Here is a 22,196-nt window from a genome sequence, read left to right as displayed (position 1 = left end):
GCAGTTGCGAAGAGAAAGGGAGAGAAGTTGGATCTGGGGATGGGAGGGCGGGAGAAATGTTAGGCCTGTGGATGGAAGGCAGAGACATGCAGCATCTCTCTTTTTTCTCCATTCATTGTTGAACATCAAGGAGGGAGAGAAGAAGAAAAACAGAAAAGAGAGGGCGCAAAATGTTGGACCATGGAGATAGAGGAGGAGAGATGGAACCATGGAAGGGCAGGAGGGAAGAGAGCTGGGATAAGATGATGCTAGGGGATGGAAAGAAAGGGATAGGGAGTTATAGCCTGATCAGAGGAGAGAGGGAGGGGGATTCTGAAAGTGGTGAGCCATGTGGATGAGGTCTAAATGGAAATGACAAGATGAGTGAGAGAGCAGTGAGTACAGTGATAGAAATGTGGTAATGGGGAATAGATAGAAAGGAATAGGAGGCTGGGAAAGGAGTGAGATGGAAAATGGGAGAGCTAGAGACTGAGAGAAGATGGAGAATTGAGAGATAGTTGAACATTTAAAAAGAAGAAGGGTGAGAGAGAAGGCAAGATTTGAGTAGACAGAGGCAGAAAATAAAAAAGTTAAGAAAGCTGAAAGGGAAAAATCAATACGTTGGAGACAGGCATAAGAAGGAGATGGAACGAGAGAAGAGGAGAAAAAAATGGACAGCAGACACTGGAAAGAGAATTAGTTGAAGATAGAGAAAAAGCTGAAAGAGAAACTGGGACCAAGATGATGGAAAAACAAAACATCCAGACAACAAGGTAGAAAAAAATTGTTTTATTTTGAATTTATTAACTGGAATATGTTAGCTTTGGGATATGTGCATTACAATTATTTTTGTGTTCAGTGGCTTAGTCATATACAGCTGATTTGGGGGAGGGACTGGAGCCCAAAATTAGTGGATGGGCACCAAAGTTTCTCCCTGCCTGAGTGCAATTTATAAATACTTGAGTTAGTGGGGATTCCCAAGCCTTGCCAACTGAAGACATCTTCCTCCAGTCTGGCAACTCAAAATCTCCAAGCTTTGCAGCCAATGGCAATATCCTCAAACTGCCCCTGCTTTCATGCATGCATGAAAGCCAAAGGGGGGGCAGAAAGGTGATAAGGCAGCAGCTCTGCAATATTGCTGCCAGCTGCAGAACTTGGGAAGTTGGAGGGGGAGGAGGTGGCTATCAGTTGGTGAGGCTTGGGGATCCCTACTAGCTACAGCAGAAGAGATATTCATTTTGAGGGAGCTTAAGCTCAAAGTGGGAGGCCCAAAAAAGCAGTAAAATTTACCCTGATTAAACGATCCTCCACGTGTGCTGCTGACAGCTGATTCAGCATCCCCACTCTGATGAGGCTCACTTCTGAAGAGGCTTACCGTAGCTGTAATAGAAGTGAATGGGAGAACCAGGAGCATGCATTCCTGCTCATCAGAATGGGGATACAGAAGCCTGTGGCTGCTCTCACTGTCAGCGGTGTACATGGAGGATCACTCAGTCAGGGTAAGTATTGCTGCTTTTTTGGGTTCTTCTCCACAGTGTCCCTTTAATGAAGGTTTATTATTATATACGTACATCTTCTATATTAGTAATTGCAAATTTGGGACCTGCTCAACCGTTTTTTGGCTCATCAGCTAGTGTTAGTGTTTGTGCGGCCCCAGAAAAAAAATTTTCGGCTAGTGCAGCCCAGGGAAACCATTTACACCCCTGATTTAAACCATTTGAGAACCTGATTTGAGACTTCAATCAGAGGCAAGTCTTTGAAGAAGGAGCTGGTGATCTATAGTATCGAATACTGCGGCAAGGTCTAAGGAGATAAGAAGCACGGACTTATGTTGGTCGAGGTAATAATGAATGGTTGTAGCGAGTCCTAAAAGGGAGTGCTCTGTTGAGTAGTTACATTGCTTTTGCCATTTTTATTTTTGCCTTGTACTTTACATTGCTTCAGTCACATGAGGATCTGATACATGCTCTGGCCTTCTGATATATATATATATATATTTTTTTTTTCCCTCCGTATTCGCTGTGATAGGGGATTAACAGAACCGCAAATACAGAGAAACTGAATAACTTTTTCATATGTTATTCGCTGTTTTCTATTAAAAACCATTGTGAATATGGTGAAACCTCAAATAACATGGTTGGAGACCTAACCTGTTCCTGAAGGAGAGGCAAAACATGGTGAAGAAAGTGCTGGGACTCAGCAATTTTATCTGTAAACACTTGGAATCAGCGATTTCTCTATGCAAGCTGTTGTAATTTGGAGGGAAGTGCCAGCAAGCTAAACACCGTGAATAATCGAAATCGCGAATGCTGAATCTGCAAATACGGAGGAAGAAGTGTAATTATGTTACACGCCTGTTTGTTTACTCCTACTTAATGCTCTTGATGTAACTTCGCTGCATTCCTGCAGCCTCTCTTGTTGTAAACCATCTAGCTATTATTATTATTATTATAACAAGAGCCAACTGTATAGGAAGAAGAGAATGTAGTAGCGTTCTGATCTTTGGAAGCTCTGGAAAAATATTCTGCTCGATACAGTCTGCTATCACATAACTGACTTGTGCAGCCGGTTGATCTGCCTTCTACAGAGATTGCCTATTACAGGTAAATAACATCCTTTTCTTAATATGGTATAAAAAGGCCCTGTTCTTCATCCTATCTCAATTTTGCTATATCAAAAGACAGTATATCAAATTTTAGTAAATACAAATATAAACCTGCAGTTTCTGAAACTGAAGGCCTAGAAGTTAAGAGGAGCATCCCCCGCCCCCAAGATCCAAAGGATATTCTAGAAAATGTCTGAACTGTTGGGTATAAAAGGTTTATATGAAGCAAGGTGATTAAGCTGTCTGCAAATCACTCCTCTGTGCAAAGATAAGGTGGAAACATTAATGAAAAAAAATACTATTCTTTTACAGATAACCAACTGCTGTTGTGAAATCTACAACTGCGACTAATCAACCCCATCCCCCCCACCCCCGCAAAAAAAATTGCTGTTAGCATGAACAAAATTGGTTCTCTACAATGGTGCAAAAAATACTTCAAGCAAATACACTCACCCACCATATAGCCCAACCAGTACAAGTTACAATAGAACTTGTTCATTTCAGAAACAAAAAGTACTACAATGGGAAGGAGTTATATGCACTACAGTATATATTCTTCAGCTATTTAATCAGTGTTTTTAAACCCAGGTATGTGATCTTTCATATAAACAGGCAAGGCTAAACCTATCTATTTCCTAAAATTGTGCACGGCCAGAACCTGCATCATCATGTCCAACTTGGTTCACATGATCTGCTAATAGCATCCTGTATAAACACATCTTCTGTATTCATAGGTCCAACCAGATTTGATTTGATCATTTTCAGTAACCTCATTGCTGGCTGATTATAACATTTAGTGGTACAATGGTCGGATATGAACCGACGCTACAAAAAATATAGCCAAGCGTCATGCGACCTGAACAACTGACCCTCATACCTGCTCACAAATGCCTCCCCCAAATTCAGAACTAGCCTCATGCAATGGATTCAAACTACTCTCACGGAAGGCCAATACCCACAAGACCAAGGAGAAATCATAATCCCCCCAATACTGAAAGACCACAAAGGCCCAATAGATACCCCTTCCAACTACAGATCCATTGCCTCAATTCCATTATATGTTAAACTAATAGAAGGTCTGGTAGCACAATACCTCACAAATTACCTTGAAGACCACAACATACTTCACCCCACACAATCAGGGTTTAGATCCAACCACAGTACAGAGACACTACTAGATATAGCCTGACAGCATCTTAGCAAAGGAAGAAGGATGCTGATTATCCAACTCGACCTCTCTGCCACATTTGACCTAGTAGATCACACCATACTTCTTCAGATTCTAGAAGCCATAGGGATCTCAGGAGGGGTATACAATTGGTTCCAAGGATTCCTCAAAACAAGAACATATAGAGTAAAAACAAAAGATCTTATATCGGACAACTGTGGAGTACCTCAAGGGTCACCTCTGTCGCCCATGCTCTTCAACCTCTTCATCTCCTCCCTTGGTACTATTCTAGACAACCTAGAAGTAACTTCATTCAGCTACGCAGATGACATAACCATACTCCTCCCCTTCGACTCGCAAGACTCCACTCCAATAGACAACCTGAAAAAAACTATAGAAGCAGTGGAAAAATGGATGTAAGACCACAAACTGAAGCTCAACCCGGACAAAACAAAATTTCGATTGCTTGAAAAGGACAAAACCCCATCTATAACCGAGTTAGAAATAAAAGCCACCAAATACCCCATAAAGCCCGTTCTTAAACTCCTCGGAGTTACACTAGACAGATGCTGCACCCTGCAGGTCAAAATCAATAAAACAACACAAAAAGCATTCTTTACCATGCCCAACCTACGAAAAATAAGAAAATTTTTCGACAAAGATAAATACAGACTCATATAGTCCAAGTCCTTGTCCTGAGTCTAGTGGACTACTGCAATATCCTCTACCTACCATGCCCCACATATTTAATAAAACAACTACAGACTGTACAGAACACAGCTCTCAGGCTGATCTACTCACTTGGAAAATTTGATCACATCACCAATGCCTACCTAGATTCACTCTGGCTACCTATACAAGCCCGCATTCAATTCAAACTATACTGCCTACTATACAAAGCAGTAAACGGAACTGCACCCACCCACCTAAATAACTGCCTAAATCGGAACCTCTCATTCAGGCAAAGGAGAACCCAGTCCCCATTCTCCTACCCCCCTTTCAAGGGAACTCAGCGCAAAAAGATGTACGACCACCTACTAGCAACACAGGCAGCAAAATTGGACCCCTATATCTCCAATCTGTTCACAGCAACAACTGACTTCAAAACGTTCCGAAAAGAAATCAAAACCCTGCTATTCAAAAAATTTATCCAGATAGCTTAACCCCCTTCTCCTCCCCTCTTGTAATCTCCCTCCACTCACCCTCTCTACCTGCATTATCCCCCTAAGACTCAACAATGTAACAGTTTTTACTCATTAACATCCTCGTAATCTTCCAGCTTCATCTGACGTTTTTCCTTTTCTCTCTACCTATCTGGTACAATCTTCTCAAAACTTTATTATGAACCAGCTCCTTAATTGTGTAATGTAACCAGCTCCTTAATTGTAACTTTTTCCTGGAAATGTCCAGTTCTCTTAATTGTAACTTTTGTTCCTGGAAATGTCAAGTCATCTTTTGATGTAATCCACTTAGAACTGCAAGGTACAGGCGGAATAGAAGTCAGTAATGTAATGTAATTTATAGCCCGTACCTTCCAGTGCTCAAAGCGAGTTACAAATATACATATACAATATGTTAAAATGATACAACATATAAAATACCATAAATGTCAACAAAACATAAATGGACGAGTGAACTAGCAACATATCAGTTGCTAGACAGTGTCAGTTCTCATCAGCATAATATAATAATCACAAGTGATATATAGCATCAGCACTCTTTTATATACAAATAAGTTTTTTTTTAAATTCCACTGTTTTAGAGAGCTCAGATTTGATGGCAGCGCATAAAACTATAATATGCATTCTCTTTGTGATGCGTTTCTGTATAGCAGACAACTCTGTTGGAGATCATTCTACAAGTTTATCATTTAGGAACATAGAAATATGATGGCAGATAAAGGCCAAATGGCCCATCTAGTCTGCCCATCCGCAGTAACCATTATCTTTTTCTCTCTCTGAGAGATCCCATGTGCCTATCCCAGGCCCTCTTGAATTCAGACACATTTATGTACTCAAGTATGCATGCATCATTTATAAATTAAAAACTTTTGCCGTTCAGTTTATGAAAATGAAGATTTCATTGTCTTCAATATATCTGTATTTTTGTTTTCACTAGATAATTCGAAAGGTGGATAAACAGACAGCTTTATTAGATGCAGATGATCCAGTGTCACAACTCCATAAATGTGCATTTTACCTTAAGGATACTGAAAGAATGTACTTGTGCCTTTCCCAAGAGCGAATAATCCAGTTTCAAGTGAGTTATTCAACATCTAATCTTATCTGCTGACAAGAAAAGTGATTCAAATAAATCCAGTGGAATGATGAATACAAACTGTAGCACTGTTTGCACTTAATCCCAAATTTTTTAGAAATCTCTCAACATATAATTACTGATGTTTCTCAGCCATGTTTCTTTTTTTTTTTCTGTTTTTTGGTTTCTAGACTGGGGTTTTAAAGAAGGGGCTAGGATAGGGATTTTTTGATATGTGAATCATAGACTCAGTGTGCAGTGCTGGGAATAAATATGGTTTAAAGTTATGCTCTGTTCCCTGGCAGCTACAAATGCTAATTACTGCAAAATTTTCTGAAAGTTGTCATTATATTGTAATATTTAAAGTAAAGTTCTCTTTCTCCTCATATGTGTTACAAATCAATGCCAAGGTGTGCAGCAGAAGGAGCTGAGATTCTTCTATGATCTCTATAACTTGGCAGAAATCATCACTTTTTCATATGGTCTATCTTTTTCTGGACTTGAACTGAAGACTTATAGTGTTACAACAGAGGGTAACAGTTCCTCAGTCAGATAACAGCTAAAGTGCAGGACAGCCACAGAAAACTCAAAGTTCTGGATTTCAAACATTCAAAATGAGAGGAGGAGGGAGATGGAAAGAAGAAAAATCATGGAAAAATTCTGATATGGGAAAATCCTTTTAAGTCCTGAAGATAAAACAGGTGAAGTAGGATAACTAAGAAAAGCCAAAGCTCACAGAAGCTTTTCTCTCTCTCTCTGCAACTGACATCTATCTCTGCAGCTGATGGAAACAGTAGATTAGCTGTGAAAAGATATTTCACACCATTTACCAGAGTGTATGCAAAGATGGGGAAATGCCCTATTTTTAAGTTAAATTAACTACTGTATCAGTGAAACTTGAGAAAAAAGCATAAGGTCCTGATGCTGCGGTTTAGCACCAGGGCCCACCCAGCCAGATACCATGAAGAGATAAATGCAGACCATGGTCCGAAGATAGAATTCTCAAGAATTATCATCTAATACCAGATACCAAGAAATGTGCTAGGACATCACAGCTGGGAGGGGGTTTGATGCTCGGAATTGCTTATATGGTATGGGGAAAGGCATTTCGGGGAAAAGGTTAGGTCTTACGGTAAACAGAGCGAATGTATATCATGACGCAGGTAAACTAGCCAATAAATGAATGTAGTTAGGCAGTAATGCATAGGAAAATAGCCAATAAAAATGTATCATGTGATTTAGGCCAACGTGGTGTTGGCCACCAAGAAATGTATAAAATCAGGCCTCTGGGAGGAAGAGAACAGAACAGACACCGGAGGACCCTCAGGCCTGAGGATCACCTTATTCTGTTACGCTATATGCTAAATACTTTATTGCTGTAAGCTGTTACTGATTGACTAAATAAATATATACTTATGGAAACCAGTATATAGCGTGTGAGGTTGCCTTTGAATCTAGGCCTGGGCAGCTGCCTACTTCAAAAGTTTAATAAAATGGGAGAGTACTTAAAGAAAGACTTGATAGGATGGGAGGACAAAGTGGAAAAAGCAGAATGGGGCATTAAAAGCAGCAACTGGTCTTTAGGTGAGGAAAATAAATAAAAGCAAGAGAAATCACTTCTGCTGGAGCCATGGAGCTATGAAGACGTGTGTTACCTCAGCTCCAGTGGACCCTGCAGTGAATAGCCTTTCAAACTAGCCTACCCCCCTTCATTTTGCTCGGGTGAGGTGTCACGGAGCTCCGAGAACTGCGGGGCTTATCTGCATTTTGGATATGCGAATAGATGGCCTCAAAACCTGCGCGTAAGGATCGGGAGAAGGGGAAACTTGATTCTAAGATGGCGGTGGTAGTGGCTTCGGCCTCCCCTTCTCCGAGCTCGCCTAGCAGAGGTTACCACGGAGGTTCAGGCGGTGCTGGAGCACATGGTGGGCAAGGAGGTCCAACTGATTTGGGACAAATTAAAAGCCATGGACCAGTGTTTTACGGCGGTTACCAAAGAACTGCAGAAATACAGCAACGCATGGGTGCGGTGGAAAAATGTGATCCATGAGCTGACATCAGATTCACAAACCACAACCACGCATATCTTGGAGCTTGAAACCAGGTTGGAAGATCTTGAAAACAAGTCACCCCAGAATAGTCTGTGATTGGTGGGCCTTCCAGAATCGATACCTTCCCAGACTCTGTTGACCTTTTTGGAGACTTGGCTCGTGGTTACTTTGCAGCTCACTTCCTTGCCCGGCCGCCTGCGCATAGAAGAGCGCATTGGCTGGGCCAGCAGCACAAGGCCTTGGGTCAACTCAGGATTGTAATCTTCAAATTCCTTAATTATATGTATCTCTCTACTGTGCAGCCTAAAATACAATACATGAAACATAGCAAAACATTTATTTATTTATTTATTAGGGATTACCACCTTTTTAAAGGAGTTCATTCAAGGCAATAGACAATTACAGCACTAAAAAAATATTCAGATTACAATACAAAGTATGGCATAATGGATTTTCTTTGACGTCACCAACCTCGATGGACGGCTGAGCAGAGAGCTCCGATCTCCTACAGTAAAATACTCCCTTATTTGTGAGCTTTGGCACTGGAAAATTGGAGCGGATTACTTGCCTAGTGCAGGGTGATGGTGTGGAACACTCAGATGCCGTCAAAAAAAAAAATGAAGATGCAAAAATGCCGGAGCAGGGTTCAGAGAAGAGCGGCCTGCACCATGTGCGCAGAGCCTCCTGTGGACCAGTGCATGAGTCTGGCGAGAGTGCCTCGGAGGAGGAATCGGAACAGGGCGCTTTGCCGTGGCTACGGAGGCATGACTCGGAATTGGCAGCGGCAGCCACAAAAGCGGACTTGCAACAGTGGGCTTTGGAGATTAAAAGTGAAGTGGCTGGAGTGAAAGGTAAAATCAAGGATGCGGTCAAGGAAATCAGGAAAAATTTTGCGGACTTACCGGGCCGTGTGGAGGAAACAGAGCGGAGAGTAGGGGAGCAAGAGGACTTGATGCAAGAAGTGAGTGGCCAGGTTGAGGAAGCACCCAAGGAATTGCATGAGTGTCTGCTTTGACTTGAGGATCTAGAAAATAGATCCAGAAGATAAAATGTGCGCATCAGAGGGGTCCCTAATACTGAGGACTTTAGAGTGGTGCAGGAGTCTTTGGCTTCCTCTTCGCACCAGGGGAGGGAGACCCAATTACCCCACCTACCTTAAAAGTGGACAGAACGCATAGAACAATGGGGTCCCGGAGGAGTGAGCTGTCTTGAGATATTATTGCATGTCTGCACAACTTTACTGATAAAGAGCGGCTGGTGCGCAGAGCCCATGAACTGGGAGTTTTCCGGAGGCAGAGCCATAAAATTGAGATTTTTCACGCTGCATAAAAGGAGGGAGTTTCACCCTATTGTGGCAGTCTTGGATCAGAAAAACTTATGATACTGGTGGTTATTACTGTTTGGTCTTCTCATCACAATCAATGGCGTGCACATGTGAGTAACGACTGTGGCAGAGGTGGGGGACTACCTGCGTAAAGAGGGTCTGATGGCTGAGACAGTTTCAACTTCTGGAGTATCAGCGGCGCAGCAGCTGGAGAAGTATCGCTGGAGGGAGACGACTTCCCGATCCAGGGGAAAGAGGCATGGAGATCCAGGAGAAGAGATGGGGAAGGGGCATCTTACGGAGAGTGCTGCTACATGAGTTGGAGACTATAACCTGATGACTTTGAAATGCACATTGTAGCCAGAGCCTGGTGTGCTAACAGAATGACTATTGGCTGTAAGGTGTGAATGGGTGTGTGTAAGTTGTGGATATTTTGTTTGCAGGGGGCTTTGGGGGGAGTAAGTGAGAAGGAGATGAAGTATTCTGAGTCTGAAGAGGTCTGGGGATGTCACATGAAGTCATGGTGGTGGGGAGGAGTGAAGTGGAGAGAGGGAGGGGGGGAGCCCCAAGGAGCCTGGATGGGGCTTCATACTTTCTGGTAGGGAAGGGTTGTAGGGGTATGTAAGGGCTATGGGAGCAGTAAGTTGCAAGTGAGCAGTATGAATGTGAAGGGGCTGAATATGCCTCGCAAGAGACAGTTATTGTTGAAAGAAATGAAGTGTTTGCGTTTAGATGTTTGCTTTGTTCAAGAAACGCATTTGTTGAAATCTGGGGAAAAGATGATTCAGTACCAGGATTATCTAGTGTGGGTTTGGCATAATATGTTACATTATAATGTCAACACAATATGTGATAAAAACATTTTAATAGCATAGGGTGTAAGCAAAGAAGGAATGTATAGATAGAAGGGAGAGAGAGTAACGGAGGTTAGAAAATAAGGGACTAATTTGAAGAAAGTTGCATATGAGGTCAGACTGATACTTGAAAATTATCTCATCCAGGGTAAGAGTGGTTAAACATGTCCTGCTGTAGTATTTGCACTCCTTGTGTGTGTGACTAGCAAGTTAGTTACTTCTTCCATTAAAGGCCTGTGTGAAGAGCCATGTTTTCACCTGCTTCCTGAAATAGAGATACAGTAGTCTTGTGTTAAGCAAAGCCTTTCAAGGAGTGTGCTCCTTAGTATGGGGGCTACTCCAGAGAAGGCTCATTGGCAGGTATCACATCTTGCTCTCTCAAACTTCTCACTTGAAAAGTAGTTTTCCTCATAGCCCTCACATCAGCACACCAACTTCAAGCCCTTGTATCAGATCTTCCATATTACAATAGGAAGTCCTTTAAACACATCCAAAATTCCTCCCTAAAGTAGTTTCAATCTCAATCAATCCATTCTTTTTCATTTCCAAAGCCACATTCTTATCCTAGGGAAGCAGGCCTTCGTATCTTAGACTGCATACATACACTGGCATACTACCTGGATAACACTAAGCCACATAGAGGGTCCTCCAAGCTCTTTGTCATCTTTGATCCTAAAAGGCTAGGAATTGCTGTATCCAAAAGAACCATCTCCATTTGGATATCAGACTGTATCTCCTTTGCCTATACTCAGTCTGGGTGGACACTACAAGGCCGTGTGACAGTTCACAATGTACAGGCTATGGCTACATTGATGGCTCAATTTCACTCTGAATCTGTTGAAGAAATCTGCAAAGCAGCTACTTGGTCCTCATTCCATATGTTTACTTCTCATTACTTTTTAGTATACGACTCCAAAAGAGACAGTCAGTTTGTAGTTCTGTAAAATCTATTCTCTACTTAAAGCCAGCTTTCCCTCCAACCCTATAGGGTTTCGTCAGGCTTCTGTATATTCAGTTTTTAACTCTTCCAGAGATATGATCCTGGCATCTTGAGAGTCCCATGTGTGAGAATATTATACTGGCTTGTCCTTGTTTAAAGCAAAGATACTTACCTGTAGCAGGTATTCTTAAGGACAGCAGGCATTCTCATAACTCACCCGCCTCCCCTAGTTGGCTTCTTAGCTTTTTTTACTTAACTGATGGTCCTACGAGCCAACATTGGGCAGCTAGGCACCAGCATGTGTGCACTATAGGTACTGCCTAAAGATTTAAAATGATAGTGCACTTGTCATTGTCCATACTGGGTTCCATGGATGATGTCACCCACTTATGAGAATGCTGTATATGCCTGCTGTCCAAGGAGAACACCTGCTACAGGTAAGTATCTTTATAGGTTGTATACATATATGATTAATATAGTTACGTTCTTTGTGCTTCGTGCATTGGTTTTGACTTTGGTATATCATATATTCTTGCCTTAATTTAAATAATGTACTAAAAAAAAGGTATTAAAAATAATTTGTTAATTATCTCTTTAAGGCCACTCCATGCCCAAAGGAACCAAATAAGGAAATGATTAATGATGGAGCCTCTTGGACAATCATTAGCACCGATAAAGCAGAATACACATTTTACGAAGGGATGGGACCTGTTCATGCACCAGTAACACCTGTGCCTGTAGTAGAAAGTCTTCAAGTAAGTTTGATACATGTATTTTCTATTACCAAAATTAGCTTGAAAGTTATACAAACTAGTGCTAAATTTAAATTAGTCATTCATTGGTCTATGCATCTAGGAGATATTTTAGTTCCAATTAAAACCACAAAGTAACATAGGATATAGACGAAAGGTGTCAAAACTGCAGTCCTGTATAGGTGCATGTATTATTTCTTTTCTATGCAAATATACTGTATCTAGGATTGCTTTTACTAATAGGCAAAGGGGGAAGCTACCTCAGGCCCATCTTATCAGGGAGCCAACTCCATTCCAGCATCTTCCTTCCCATACTCCAATGCAGCTGCTTCCAAGGGATAAAAAGTAGCTTAAAGTCATGGAGCCACCATCATGTTATGCTACTGTTGCCTCTGCTGGCCCACCCCTTCTGAATTCACTTCCTGTTTCTGAGGGCCAGAACCAGCAGAGCCAACAGTGGTGTGGACTGATGGTGGCTCCATTCATTTATGCCTCTCACTTTTTAATCCTAATGAAGTAATATAAGCTGTGCTATTGAACTGGGGGCTGAGGATTATTCACAAAGATTTGCCTAGGGCCCCTTAAGTAGTAAGCATGACCCTAAATGTATCTTGTACATGTTCATTAGGGATATCCTGAAAATCAGATTAGTTTGTGGTCCTCTAGGATTACAGTTTGGTACTACTGATATAGACTGAAAAGATTTCAATATATTAGGGTTTTTCCAGTGCAAAATGGATGGTATGCTGAACCAAGGATCTTCCATCTGCTCCCACGAGTCCGTTGCGAGAGGTACTGATTGCTGCTTTCAGCGCCTCCTCCTCCTCCTCCCTGCTCTCTGCCACCTCCAGTCAGTTATTTCTTCTGAAAGCAAGTTTGTAGGAGCAACTTTGATCTGCTTTATTTTCTTTTTTGTTTTCTGCAAGTTTTTTTTGTAGTTTTTCACAGGACTTCATGTTCCAGTACAGCTCCAGTGACTGCCTAGCCTGCATGAGAAGAGCAGACTTGGGTCTGAAGCTGTGACAGATGGATCCTGCGGGAATCTGTTCAGCCAGCCTGCTTGAACTGTGGAGCTAGGAGTTTCCCCCTACTGTTTGCTCACTCCTTGACTTGATCAGAAGTGCTAGCTCAGGCTCTACGGACACTAAGGGCCTGATTCTCTAAAAGTGCGTCCTGATTTTAGGCAGCTGTAGGCGTCCTACAGCTGTCTAATCAGCCAATCGGGATGCACGTTTTTTAAAAAAAATGCTCCCCAGGCAGGCCGCCTATATTGAAGGCGAGGCCCGCAAGACACCTAGGCCCTGATTCTGAATAGGACGCCCGGGAGAGGTGTCCTATTCAGAATCGGCCTAAACTAAACCCCGATTCTGTAACCGGCGTCCATGTTACAGACGCGGGTTAGAGAAACGGGTTAGATTAGACACGGCCCGCTACACTTATCGCAAGGGATCTCTCTGCCGCTTTAAGTATAGCGGGCCGCGGCCCCCTGACCAGGAGGGTGCCCAAACCCTCTGCCCGAAGACGCACCCCCCCCCCCCACTACCGACCGCCCCCCCGACACTATCGACCACCCCCCCGACACTATCGACCGCCCCCCCCCCGACATTACCGATCTCCCCCCCCCCCCCGACATTACCGATCTCCCCCCCCCCCGACAATATCGATAGCTGGCAGGAGGGTGCCCAATCCCTCCTGCCCGAAGACGCACTCCCCCCCCGGCGCTAACAACCCCCAAACCTCCACTCCACCAAACCTGTTCTTAGATGGGTCTTGCACGTCTTGAGCCGGCAGGCACGCCTCGTCGAAATGAAGCGGGCCCGCCCCTTCCCGGCCCATCCCGCCGAAGCCTAAGGCCTGATTGGCCCAGGCTCTAGAAGCCTGGACCAATCAGGCCTTAGGCATAGCGGGTCCGCCCACCCCCACTTAATCTAAGGCCTGATGGGGATGGGCAGACCCGCTATGCCTAAGGCCTGATTGGTCCAATCAGGCCTTAGGCTTCGGCGGGATGGGCCGGGAAGGGGCGGGCCCGCTTCATTTCGACGAGGCGTGCCTGCCGGCTCAAGACGTGCAAGACCCATCTAAGAACAGGTTTGGTGGAGTGGAGGTTTGGGGGTTGTTAGCGCCGGGGGGGGTGCGTCTTTGGGCAGGAGGGATTGGGCACCCTCCTGCCAACTATCGATATTGTCGGGGGGGGGGAGATCGGTAATGTCGGGGGGGGGCGGTCAATAGTGTCGGGGGGGCGGTCGGTAGTGGGGGGGGTGCGTCTTTGGGGCAGAGGGTTTGGGCACCCTCCTGGTCAGGGGGCTGCGGCCCGCTATACTTATAGCGGCAGAGAGATCCCTTGCCGCGATAAGTATAGCGGCCGTGTCTACTTACAATGTAGGCCAGCATTTTGCTGGCCTACATTTTAAGCTTCTCCTCTACTAGGGAGACGCGTAGAGCCGCCTAGGTTCAGCCTAAGGCCCTTAGACGAGCTTAGGCATCTTGCGGGTCTCCCTAGGCTCCTGGAGGCGCCTTCAGGCTTGCCTGGGGAGCATTTTTTTTTTTTAAAACGTGCATCCCGATTGGCTGATTAGACAGCTGTAGGACGCCTAAAATCGGGATGCACTTTGGAGAATCAGGGCCTAATTGCATTTCTTCAGAGTTCACACAGTGTCTGCTTCATTTTCCTCCCCCCTCCTCGTGGCATCTGGATCCTGATCCAGGGGGTTGAGGCTCAGTTTGGCAGTGGCCCGACTGGCAACTGAAGATTCAGAAGAGGCAGCTTTCCTAGTGGCAAAGGTTCTCTCCGGTTTCCAGCTACCCTTTAGAAAAGCTGAGGTGGGCTGCAGCACTTCTTTTCAGCATCTGGTCTATGAGTAGGACTGTCACAGTCCACAGAGCAATTTGGATGGGGGTCTGAATTGTTGTTTTTGAAGGTTTTATTTGATGTAGCCTTGTTCCCCAACCACAAAATCCTAAAATCACTGGTTTTGGCTGTCCTCCAATGAAATTGCAGCTGTTTTTTTCTGCGGGAAATCCTGGTTGCAGCCATCTTGGTTTTTTCCCAATTTGAATTTGAAGTTCTCAGACTTCCTTAAAAAGCCTCGTTTTCAAATCTGACCACTAGGGATGGTGTCCTCAAGCTCCAATTTCATGAATTCATGTGAAATTTGCTCTGGTTGGGCACCAGAAGAATGCCCTTGTGCTAGATGGGGAGGTTGGGACGGTTGGCGGACGATTTTTAGTCTCTCAGCGCCAGCACCTAGTAAGGACACTGATGACCCCAAATTGAAAAGAAAGCACTCTAACCCTCCTCTTCAAGGGGGCTCTTGGTCCTCTATGCTCCTTACAACTGACTTTTTAAACTTGCTCTGGGATGCCTATGTTGGCACTAATGCACCTTCTTGATCAGCTGGAATGCAACCTGCTGTGCAGCCCTCTGATGGTCCCGCATCTGAAGGCCTGCATCTCCTCTGAACTCCAACAGGTGGTCACCGAGGAGATGATCTGGACACTTTGCCTTTTTCCCAGAGTGAAATCTCAGTTAAGGATAATGTGGTTTTGAATGAAGTAAGCCAGGGAATAAGTGCTGCTGTAGACCAGGGCGAGGGCCCCTCCATTCACAGGCTGTTCAACTCTACAGCCCTGACAGACCTCCTTATTGAGTCTCTGAAAGAGCTCAAAACTAAAGTGGACTCTTTAGTGGCTCAGGTGACAAAACACACATCCCTACCCAATGAGGGAAGAGTTGTGCTCAAGGATCAGCAAGATCACAGGCTAGACATATTGCTAAAAAGGCAGTTTGAGGCCTTCACACTGGTGATTAAGGCTGCTGCGGCAGCCTGCGTTGTTGCTTGAACATATCATTCTAAATTGCGTGACTCATGAGGAACGTCTTCAGAGCCCCTGTCCCAGCTGTTGCTGGTGGGGGTGGATTATATGGCTGATGCTCTGTATGATCTGATTAGGGTAGTGGGCAAGGTCTCTGCTTATTCTGTGTCTGCCTGCTGCATCTTGTGGATCAGACATGGGACTCCACATTTAAAGCCACGCTCAGCAGGCTTCCGCAGCAATATTCTATTCGGCCAGGGGTTAGATGATCTCATGCCTAGAGTGTCCGGGACCACCATCTGAAATCACTTCCGGACAGCAGACCTCTAGCTGCGAAAGGGCAATCCCGTGGGTCCTTTTGAAGCTCAAGCCATTCATGCCTTTTCTCCTGTGGATTCTCTTCTTAGAGATCCCTTCAGAGCTCATGACAGAGGTTCACCAGGGCTAGGTCGGAGGCAGGCTGCAAGACTTCCTGGAGGCATGGAAAGCTATCATGTCTGAGAAGTGGGTTCTAGAGGTTATCAGGGATGGCTACAAGTTAGAGTTATCCTGTCCCCTCTCTGACCATCTCATTGCTCGATATCCAGGTGACCAAAAGGGTGCCAGAAGCAGACTCTGTTTCCAGAAGATACTCCATATACTTTGTTGTGCCCAAGAAAGGCTCCAAGAATTGGAGGCCGATCCTGGACCTCAAGTACGTCAGCACAGCTCTCAAAGTGCCTCATTTTCAGATGGAGACGCTTATGTCAGTCATTGCCTCTATACAGCCAGGGGAATTTCTGCCAGCTTTGGACCTGACAGAGCTGTATCTACACATCTCCATCTTTGCGGATCACAAGCACTTCCTGCAATTTCATATCCTGAAACAGCATTTTCAGTTCACGGCTCTGCCCTTCGGGCTTGCTACTGTGCCACAGACCTTCACCTAGATGATAATAATAATAATAATTTTATTTTTATATACCGCCATACCGAAAAAGTTCTAGGCGGTTCACAACAAGATGAGCTAATACATGGGATACAGATAAAATACAAATTAGAATAATGAACTTAAAAAAAGATAAAGACAGAAAGCATTTACAATATAATGCAGAAAATAAAACGACAGGTTAAAATTGGGAAAGCATTGTTGACAGTTTAAAAAGAACTGTTAAATGCCAGCCAGACAGGCGATAAAATACCGGCATGGCAGGTAAAGAAGTAATACATAGAACAGATAAAATACATCAAGTTGAATATAAGGAACTTGATTGAAAAAATGAAGCAGAATGCATTAAGATACCAGCCTATCATAGAGTTGAGTCTTTAACAATTTTCTAAAATCAAGATAGGAAGAGACCTCTAACATAATTTTTCAAGCCATACATTCAATTTAGCAGCTTGAATGAGAGGGTTCTCTCAAGGAACTTCTTATAACGACAGGATTTTATGGAGGGATATGAAAACAAGTGCACTCTACGTGTGGTCTTTTTGGCGTGACTCAAAGAAAAATGAGACACAAGATAACCTGGTAACAAACCCGAAACTGATTTATAACAAATGCAAGAAAATTTAAACAGAATTCTCGACTATCGGCAACCAACGGAGTTTCAAATAAAAAGGAGTGATATGCTCCCATTTTTTAAAACCAAAAATGAGGCAAACGGCAGTATTCTCAATCACACTCAATTTTTTGAAAATTTTCTTGAAAGCACCTAGCTATATAATGTTACAGTAATCAAGAATACTTAAGATAGAAGACTATAGAACAGTATCTTAAATATTCTTGATTTTTCAACTTCACAGACGCTGCAGCGGCTCGGCCTATTAGGTCCGTGTGCAGGCTCCTCTCGCGGTTAATGGAGGGAGAGGGAATACTGCGGCTGCTGCACAGGGAAGTAGGGAAGGAGATAGGGAGAAAGGGACGGTCTGATGTCGCCCTCGCCTTCTGTTTTGCTGAAAAATTCACCACCCTCGGCTGCAATTCAGAAACATTACGCCGGGGGAGGAGGGGGGAGAACCGCGGCAGATTGAAAGCAGGAAGGGGAGCCACGGACAACGTTCCTGAATCACAGCTGAGGCCAGCGGATTTTTCAGCGACACAGAAGGTGAAGGCAATATCGAATGGAATGGAGAGAAGAGGGAGAACATGTTGGGCCTAGGAAATTCCATGGATTAACTTTTTTTTAATTTTTATAAAGTGCAAAGGGGGAGAGTATTAAAAGAAGTGCCAGACTGGGCATGGGGGACAGCTTTTGGGGCCAGGAACAGATGAGAGAGAGAGATGGTAGGTAATGGTCTGAAGGGAGAGAAGCTGGATCTGGGGAAAGAGATACTTGAAGGGAGGACTATTGGGGAGAGATGGTGGATCTGGGGGAGGGAAGTTGGACCTAGGGATGGAAGGGAGGGAGAAATGTTAGATCTGGGGGTGGAAAGGGAAGAGAGATGCAGCATCTCTTTTTTTCCCTCCATCTTATTGTTCAGCATCAAGGGGGGAAGGAAGAAGAACAACAGAAAATGGAGGAAAAAAGAATCCATGGGAGGGCAGAGAGCTGGGATAAGAAGATGCTAGGGGATGAAGAGAAAGGGACAGGGAGATATAGACTGACCAGTGGAGAGAGGGAGGGGTATTCTGAAAGTGGTGAGCCATTTGTATGAGGTCAAAAGAGAGATGACAAGATGAATGAGAGTATGGAGAGAAACAGAAAGAAACACAGACATATATTCTACCGCCAGCGGGAGGAAGGGAGACAGAAATAAAAGAAGAAAAACACAGGGACAGCGAGAGACACAGAAAGACAGACAGACAAAGGGGGCCAGGGATAGAGACAGACAGAAAGAAAGACAGCAGGACAGAGAGAGAGACACGGAAATAAAAACAGACAGACAGACATATTCTAGCACCCGTTAATGTAACGGGCTAAAATACTAGTATATTTATATTTTCCCACTTTCACCATTTTTGAAATTTGTAAATGCAAAGTGATACACATTTGGAAGAATAATCCAAATCATAGTTACCTGATGCTAGGGTCCACGTTAGAATTCAGCACCCCAAAAAGATCTATGTATCATTGTAGATACTATGCTGGCTATGGCAAAAAAAAAAAAAAAAAAAGCAAATAGGATGCTAAGAATTATCAGGAAAGGGATAGTAAATAAGACCGAGAATATTATAGTGCCTCTGAATTGCTCCATGGTACATCCTCACCTTGAGTATTGCATACAGTTTTGGTCATTGTATCTCAGAAAAGATATAGCAGAATTAGAAAAGGTTCAAAGAAGAACACCAAAATGATAAAGGTGTTGGAACTCCTTTCATATGAAGAAAGACTAAAGAGGTTGAGGCTCTTCAGCTTGGAAAAGAGGCACTTAAGAGGGGATATTGAGGTCTTCAAAATCCTGAGTGGTGTAGAACAGGTAAGAGTGAATCAATTTTTCACTCTTTCAAAATTACAAAACCAGGGGACATGTAATGAAATTATATGGGAATACTTTTAATACAAATGGAAGGAAATATTTTTTTACTCAAAGAATAGTTAAGCTCTGGAATTTGTTGCTTGAGGAGGTGGTTACAGCAGTTAGCATAGCTAGGTTTAAGAAAGGTTTGGACAAGTTCCTCGAGGAGAAAAGTCCATAGTCTGCTTTTGAGACAAACATAGGGGAAGCCAAAGGTTACCATATGGCTCTTGTAAAAAAAGGACAGATTGACATCCGGGTTTTACCTCCATTGAAAGCAGTGGAAGTAAGGAGGACAGATTGATACATCTGGGTTTTATTTCCATGAAAGTAAAACCCAGTTGTCTCAATTTGTCCTCCTTTTTCTGCAGCCATATGGTAACCCAAGGGAAAGCCACTGCTTGCCCTGGATTGGTAGCACGGAATGTTGCTATTATTTGGGTTTCTGGATTGGACACTGTTGGAAACAGGAGACTGGGTTAGATGGACTGTTGGTCTGACCCAGTATAGCTGTTCTTATTGTTCTAAATCAGTAGTTTCCAATCCTGTCCTAGAGGACCACCACCAGCCAGTCATGATTTTGGGATAGCCTTAATGAATTTGCATGATTTGCATATAATTGAGGTGACAGGCATTCAAATGTATGTGTCTCATGGAAATTCATTATGGCTATCCTGAAGACCTGACTGTTTGGTGGTCCTCCAGGGCACAGTTGGGAACCACTTTTCTAAAACCATGTTAAATATTTAGGTTTCTTGCATTAACCTAGCTTATTATGCATTTATACTTATTTGAACTACAGAAAACCTATATTTTTACATAATACATAAATTTTAAATTGAAATGAAATTTAAATTGAAATGAAATTTTAAATGAAATGACATTGTGTTTATACTGCTCTGTAAGTTTTGAAAAGTACGTTTTGTTTAGTATTTTTATACATTGTAGATACTTTTCTGTGTTATAGAATTTTGTGTAAATACTTTTACAAAACTTTGAGATTTTTATTTTTGTTCTTTGTGCAATTCTAATTCTTTCAGTTGAATGGTGGTGGGGATGTAGCAATGCTAGAACTTACAGGACAAAATTTCACTCCAAATTTACGTGTTTGGTTTGGGGATGTGGAAGCGGAAACCATGTACAGGTACAGTGCTGATTTTGCAGTTCTAAATTTTAACACACCATTGTTTAATTGTTTTTGTGCAAGTGTTTACCTAATCCAAAATCCACTAATATTACAAATTTGCAAACAGTGCCAACAGTTTTTATTACTCGTAGCTGTGTAAAAAAAAAAAAAGTGGTCAGTAAAGAATATAATTTTTTCATCATTTATACTTGTATAGTTTCAGTTGTAATATGTCTTCATGTCATATCAAAACAAATGTTAGAATAAAACAGTTGCAAGAAATAGTAGTCTTACAAAAATTTCAAAATAAGACAATCAAAAAGAAGGAGAAAGGATCACATGAAGCAACTGAAGAGGCATGAGGCTAATTTTTGCCATATACATTAAGAAAGAAAAAATGGAAGTTACCAGAAGATACAAAATAGTAGTGAGATAACATTGTAAGCAGGTCATTTCCTAGTCTCTGAAGCCTTCCTAAGCTACTTTGAGTAGTGAAGAGCAGCAGCAAAATCAATATACAGTACATCCCAGTGTCAAACAATATTTACAAGGAAACAAAAAAATGAAACATTACAAAACCCACCACTTAAGAATTCAGATTGCAACCATTTTTTGTCTCTCCTGAGTGACTCTGGAAAAGGCAGGAACCAATCTTTTTTTTTTTTTTTAAATTTTATTATTTTAAAAACTACAACAGTGTAGTACATTTGATTGAATACAGAAAAATATTACAGAGATTACACCATGTTATACAATTAGTATATAGAACCATAACTTTACCCACCCATCTATCAATTATTAATAATACAAGACAACTTTATTTATTACATTGATATGAAGAATTTATATTAATTTCTCAATTACCTCTCCCTCCCCCATCCCGGATGTGTAAGGAAAAACTTAAAGAAAAATACATAAACCATTAATGTGAAGCAGCAAATAAAGCCAATGGACTCCATACTTTGTTAAATGAAACACTTGACCCCAAACATTCTGCATTCATTCTCTCATATTTGTTTGTATTACATACATTTGTCCACCAAAATGTGTAGTTTAATCTATAATGGCTTTTCCAATTTTTCGTGATCAATTGAATAGCTATTCCAGTCAGAACCAATCTAAACTTAAGAAAAACTTCAAAATCCAATTTCTTTCAAATTCCAGGGTAAATGTAACGATTAAGGTTGCTCTAGGCAGGACATTCTCTTGTAAAGTTTCTGAAAACATGGTTAGATCAAGAATGACAGTACACTTCTCCCTCCGTATTCACTGTGATAGGAGATTAACAGAACCACAAATACTGAAAAACAATGAATAACTTTTTCATATGTTATTTGCTGTTTCTATTAAAAACCATCATGAATATGGTGAAACCGTGAATAAAATGGTGGGACACCTGGCCTGTTTCTAAAGGAGAGGCAAAACACGGTGAAGAAAGTGCTGGGAATCAGCGATTTTCTCTGTAAATGCTTGGAATGAGTGATTTCTCTATGCAAGCTGATGTAATTTGGGGGAAGGAGCCAGCAAGCTAAAAACCGTGAATAATCAAAACCGCAAATGCTGAAAGCACGAATACGGAGGGAAAAGTATAGATAAATCTAGCACCAAATGCTGAGGATGAAGTCCTTGGAATCTACATAGGACTTTCTGAAAAGCAGGGGGATTAGCATCCTTAGACACCCGTAGTATCTCCAAACAAAGAGCCAGATACTCAAAAGCTTTCCGTGGCAGTAAGAGTTGTAGCAAACACCAAGCATCTTATGGTAATGCATTACAAGGAGCTTACTCGAGGAGTGTAGAGAGAGGGGAGACATGATTGAGACGTTCAAATATGTCATGGGCCCTATTGAGGTAGAAGAGGATATCTTCTTTCTTAAAGGACCTACGGCG

The 22,196-nt window shown here is 42.6% G+C and overlaps 1 protein-coding gene across 4 annotated transcripts in view; it reads left to right on the top strand.

The window, feature by feature from the left end:
- The window catches only part of RBPJ (recombination signal binding protein for immunoglobulin kappa J region), a 236,367-nt gene that overhangs the window by 201,784 nt on the left and 12,387 nt on the right, over positions 1–22,196 (top strand). For all 4 annotated transcript variants that reach the window (XM_033948044.1, XM_033948054.1, XM_033948063.1 and 1 more), the window contains 3 exons: positions 5,871–6,011; positions 11,777–11,932; positions 20,221–20,324. In XM_033948044.1, coding sequence (XP_033803935.1) covers positions 5,871–6,011; positions 11,777–11,932; positions 20,221–20,324 — 401 coding nt within the window. The remainder of the gene's footprint in view (positions 1–5,870; positions 6,012–11,776; positions 11,933–20,220; positions 20,325–22,196) is intronic.

The sequence above is a fragment of the Geotrypetes seraphini genome, chromosome 1 (genome assembly GCF_902459505.1).
Source record: "Geotrypetes seraphini chromosome 1, aGeoSer1.1, whole genome shotgun sequence".
NCBI classification, from domain to species: domain Eukaryota; kingdom Metazoa; phylum Chordata; class Amphibia; order Gymnophiona; family Dermophiidae; genus Geotrypetes; species Geotrypetes seraphini.
Note: the sequence above shows the minus strand (reverse complement) of the source record. Positions and strands in the feature narration are given on the sequence as shown.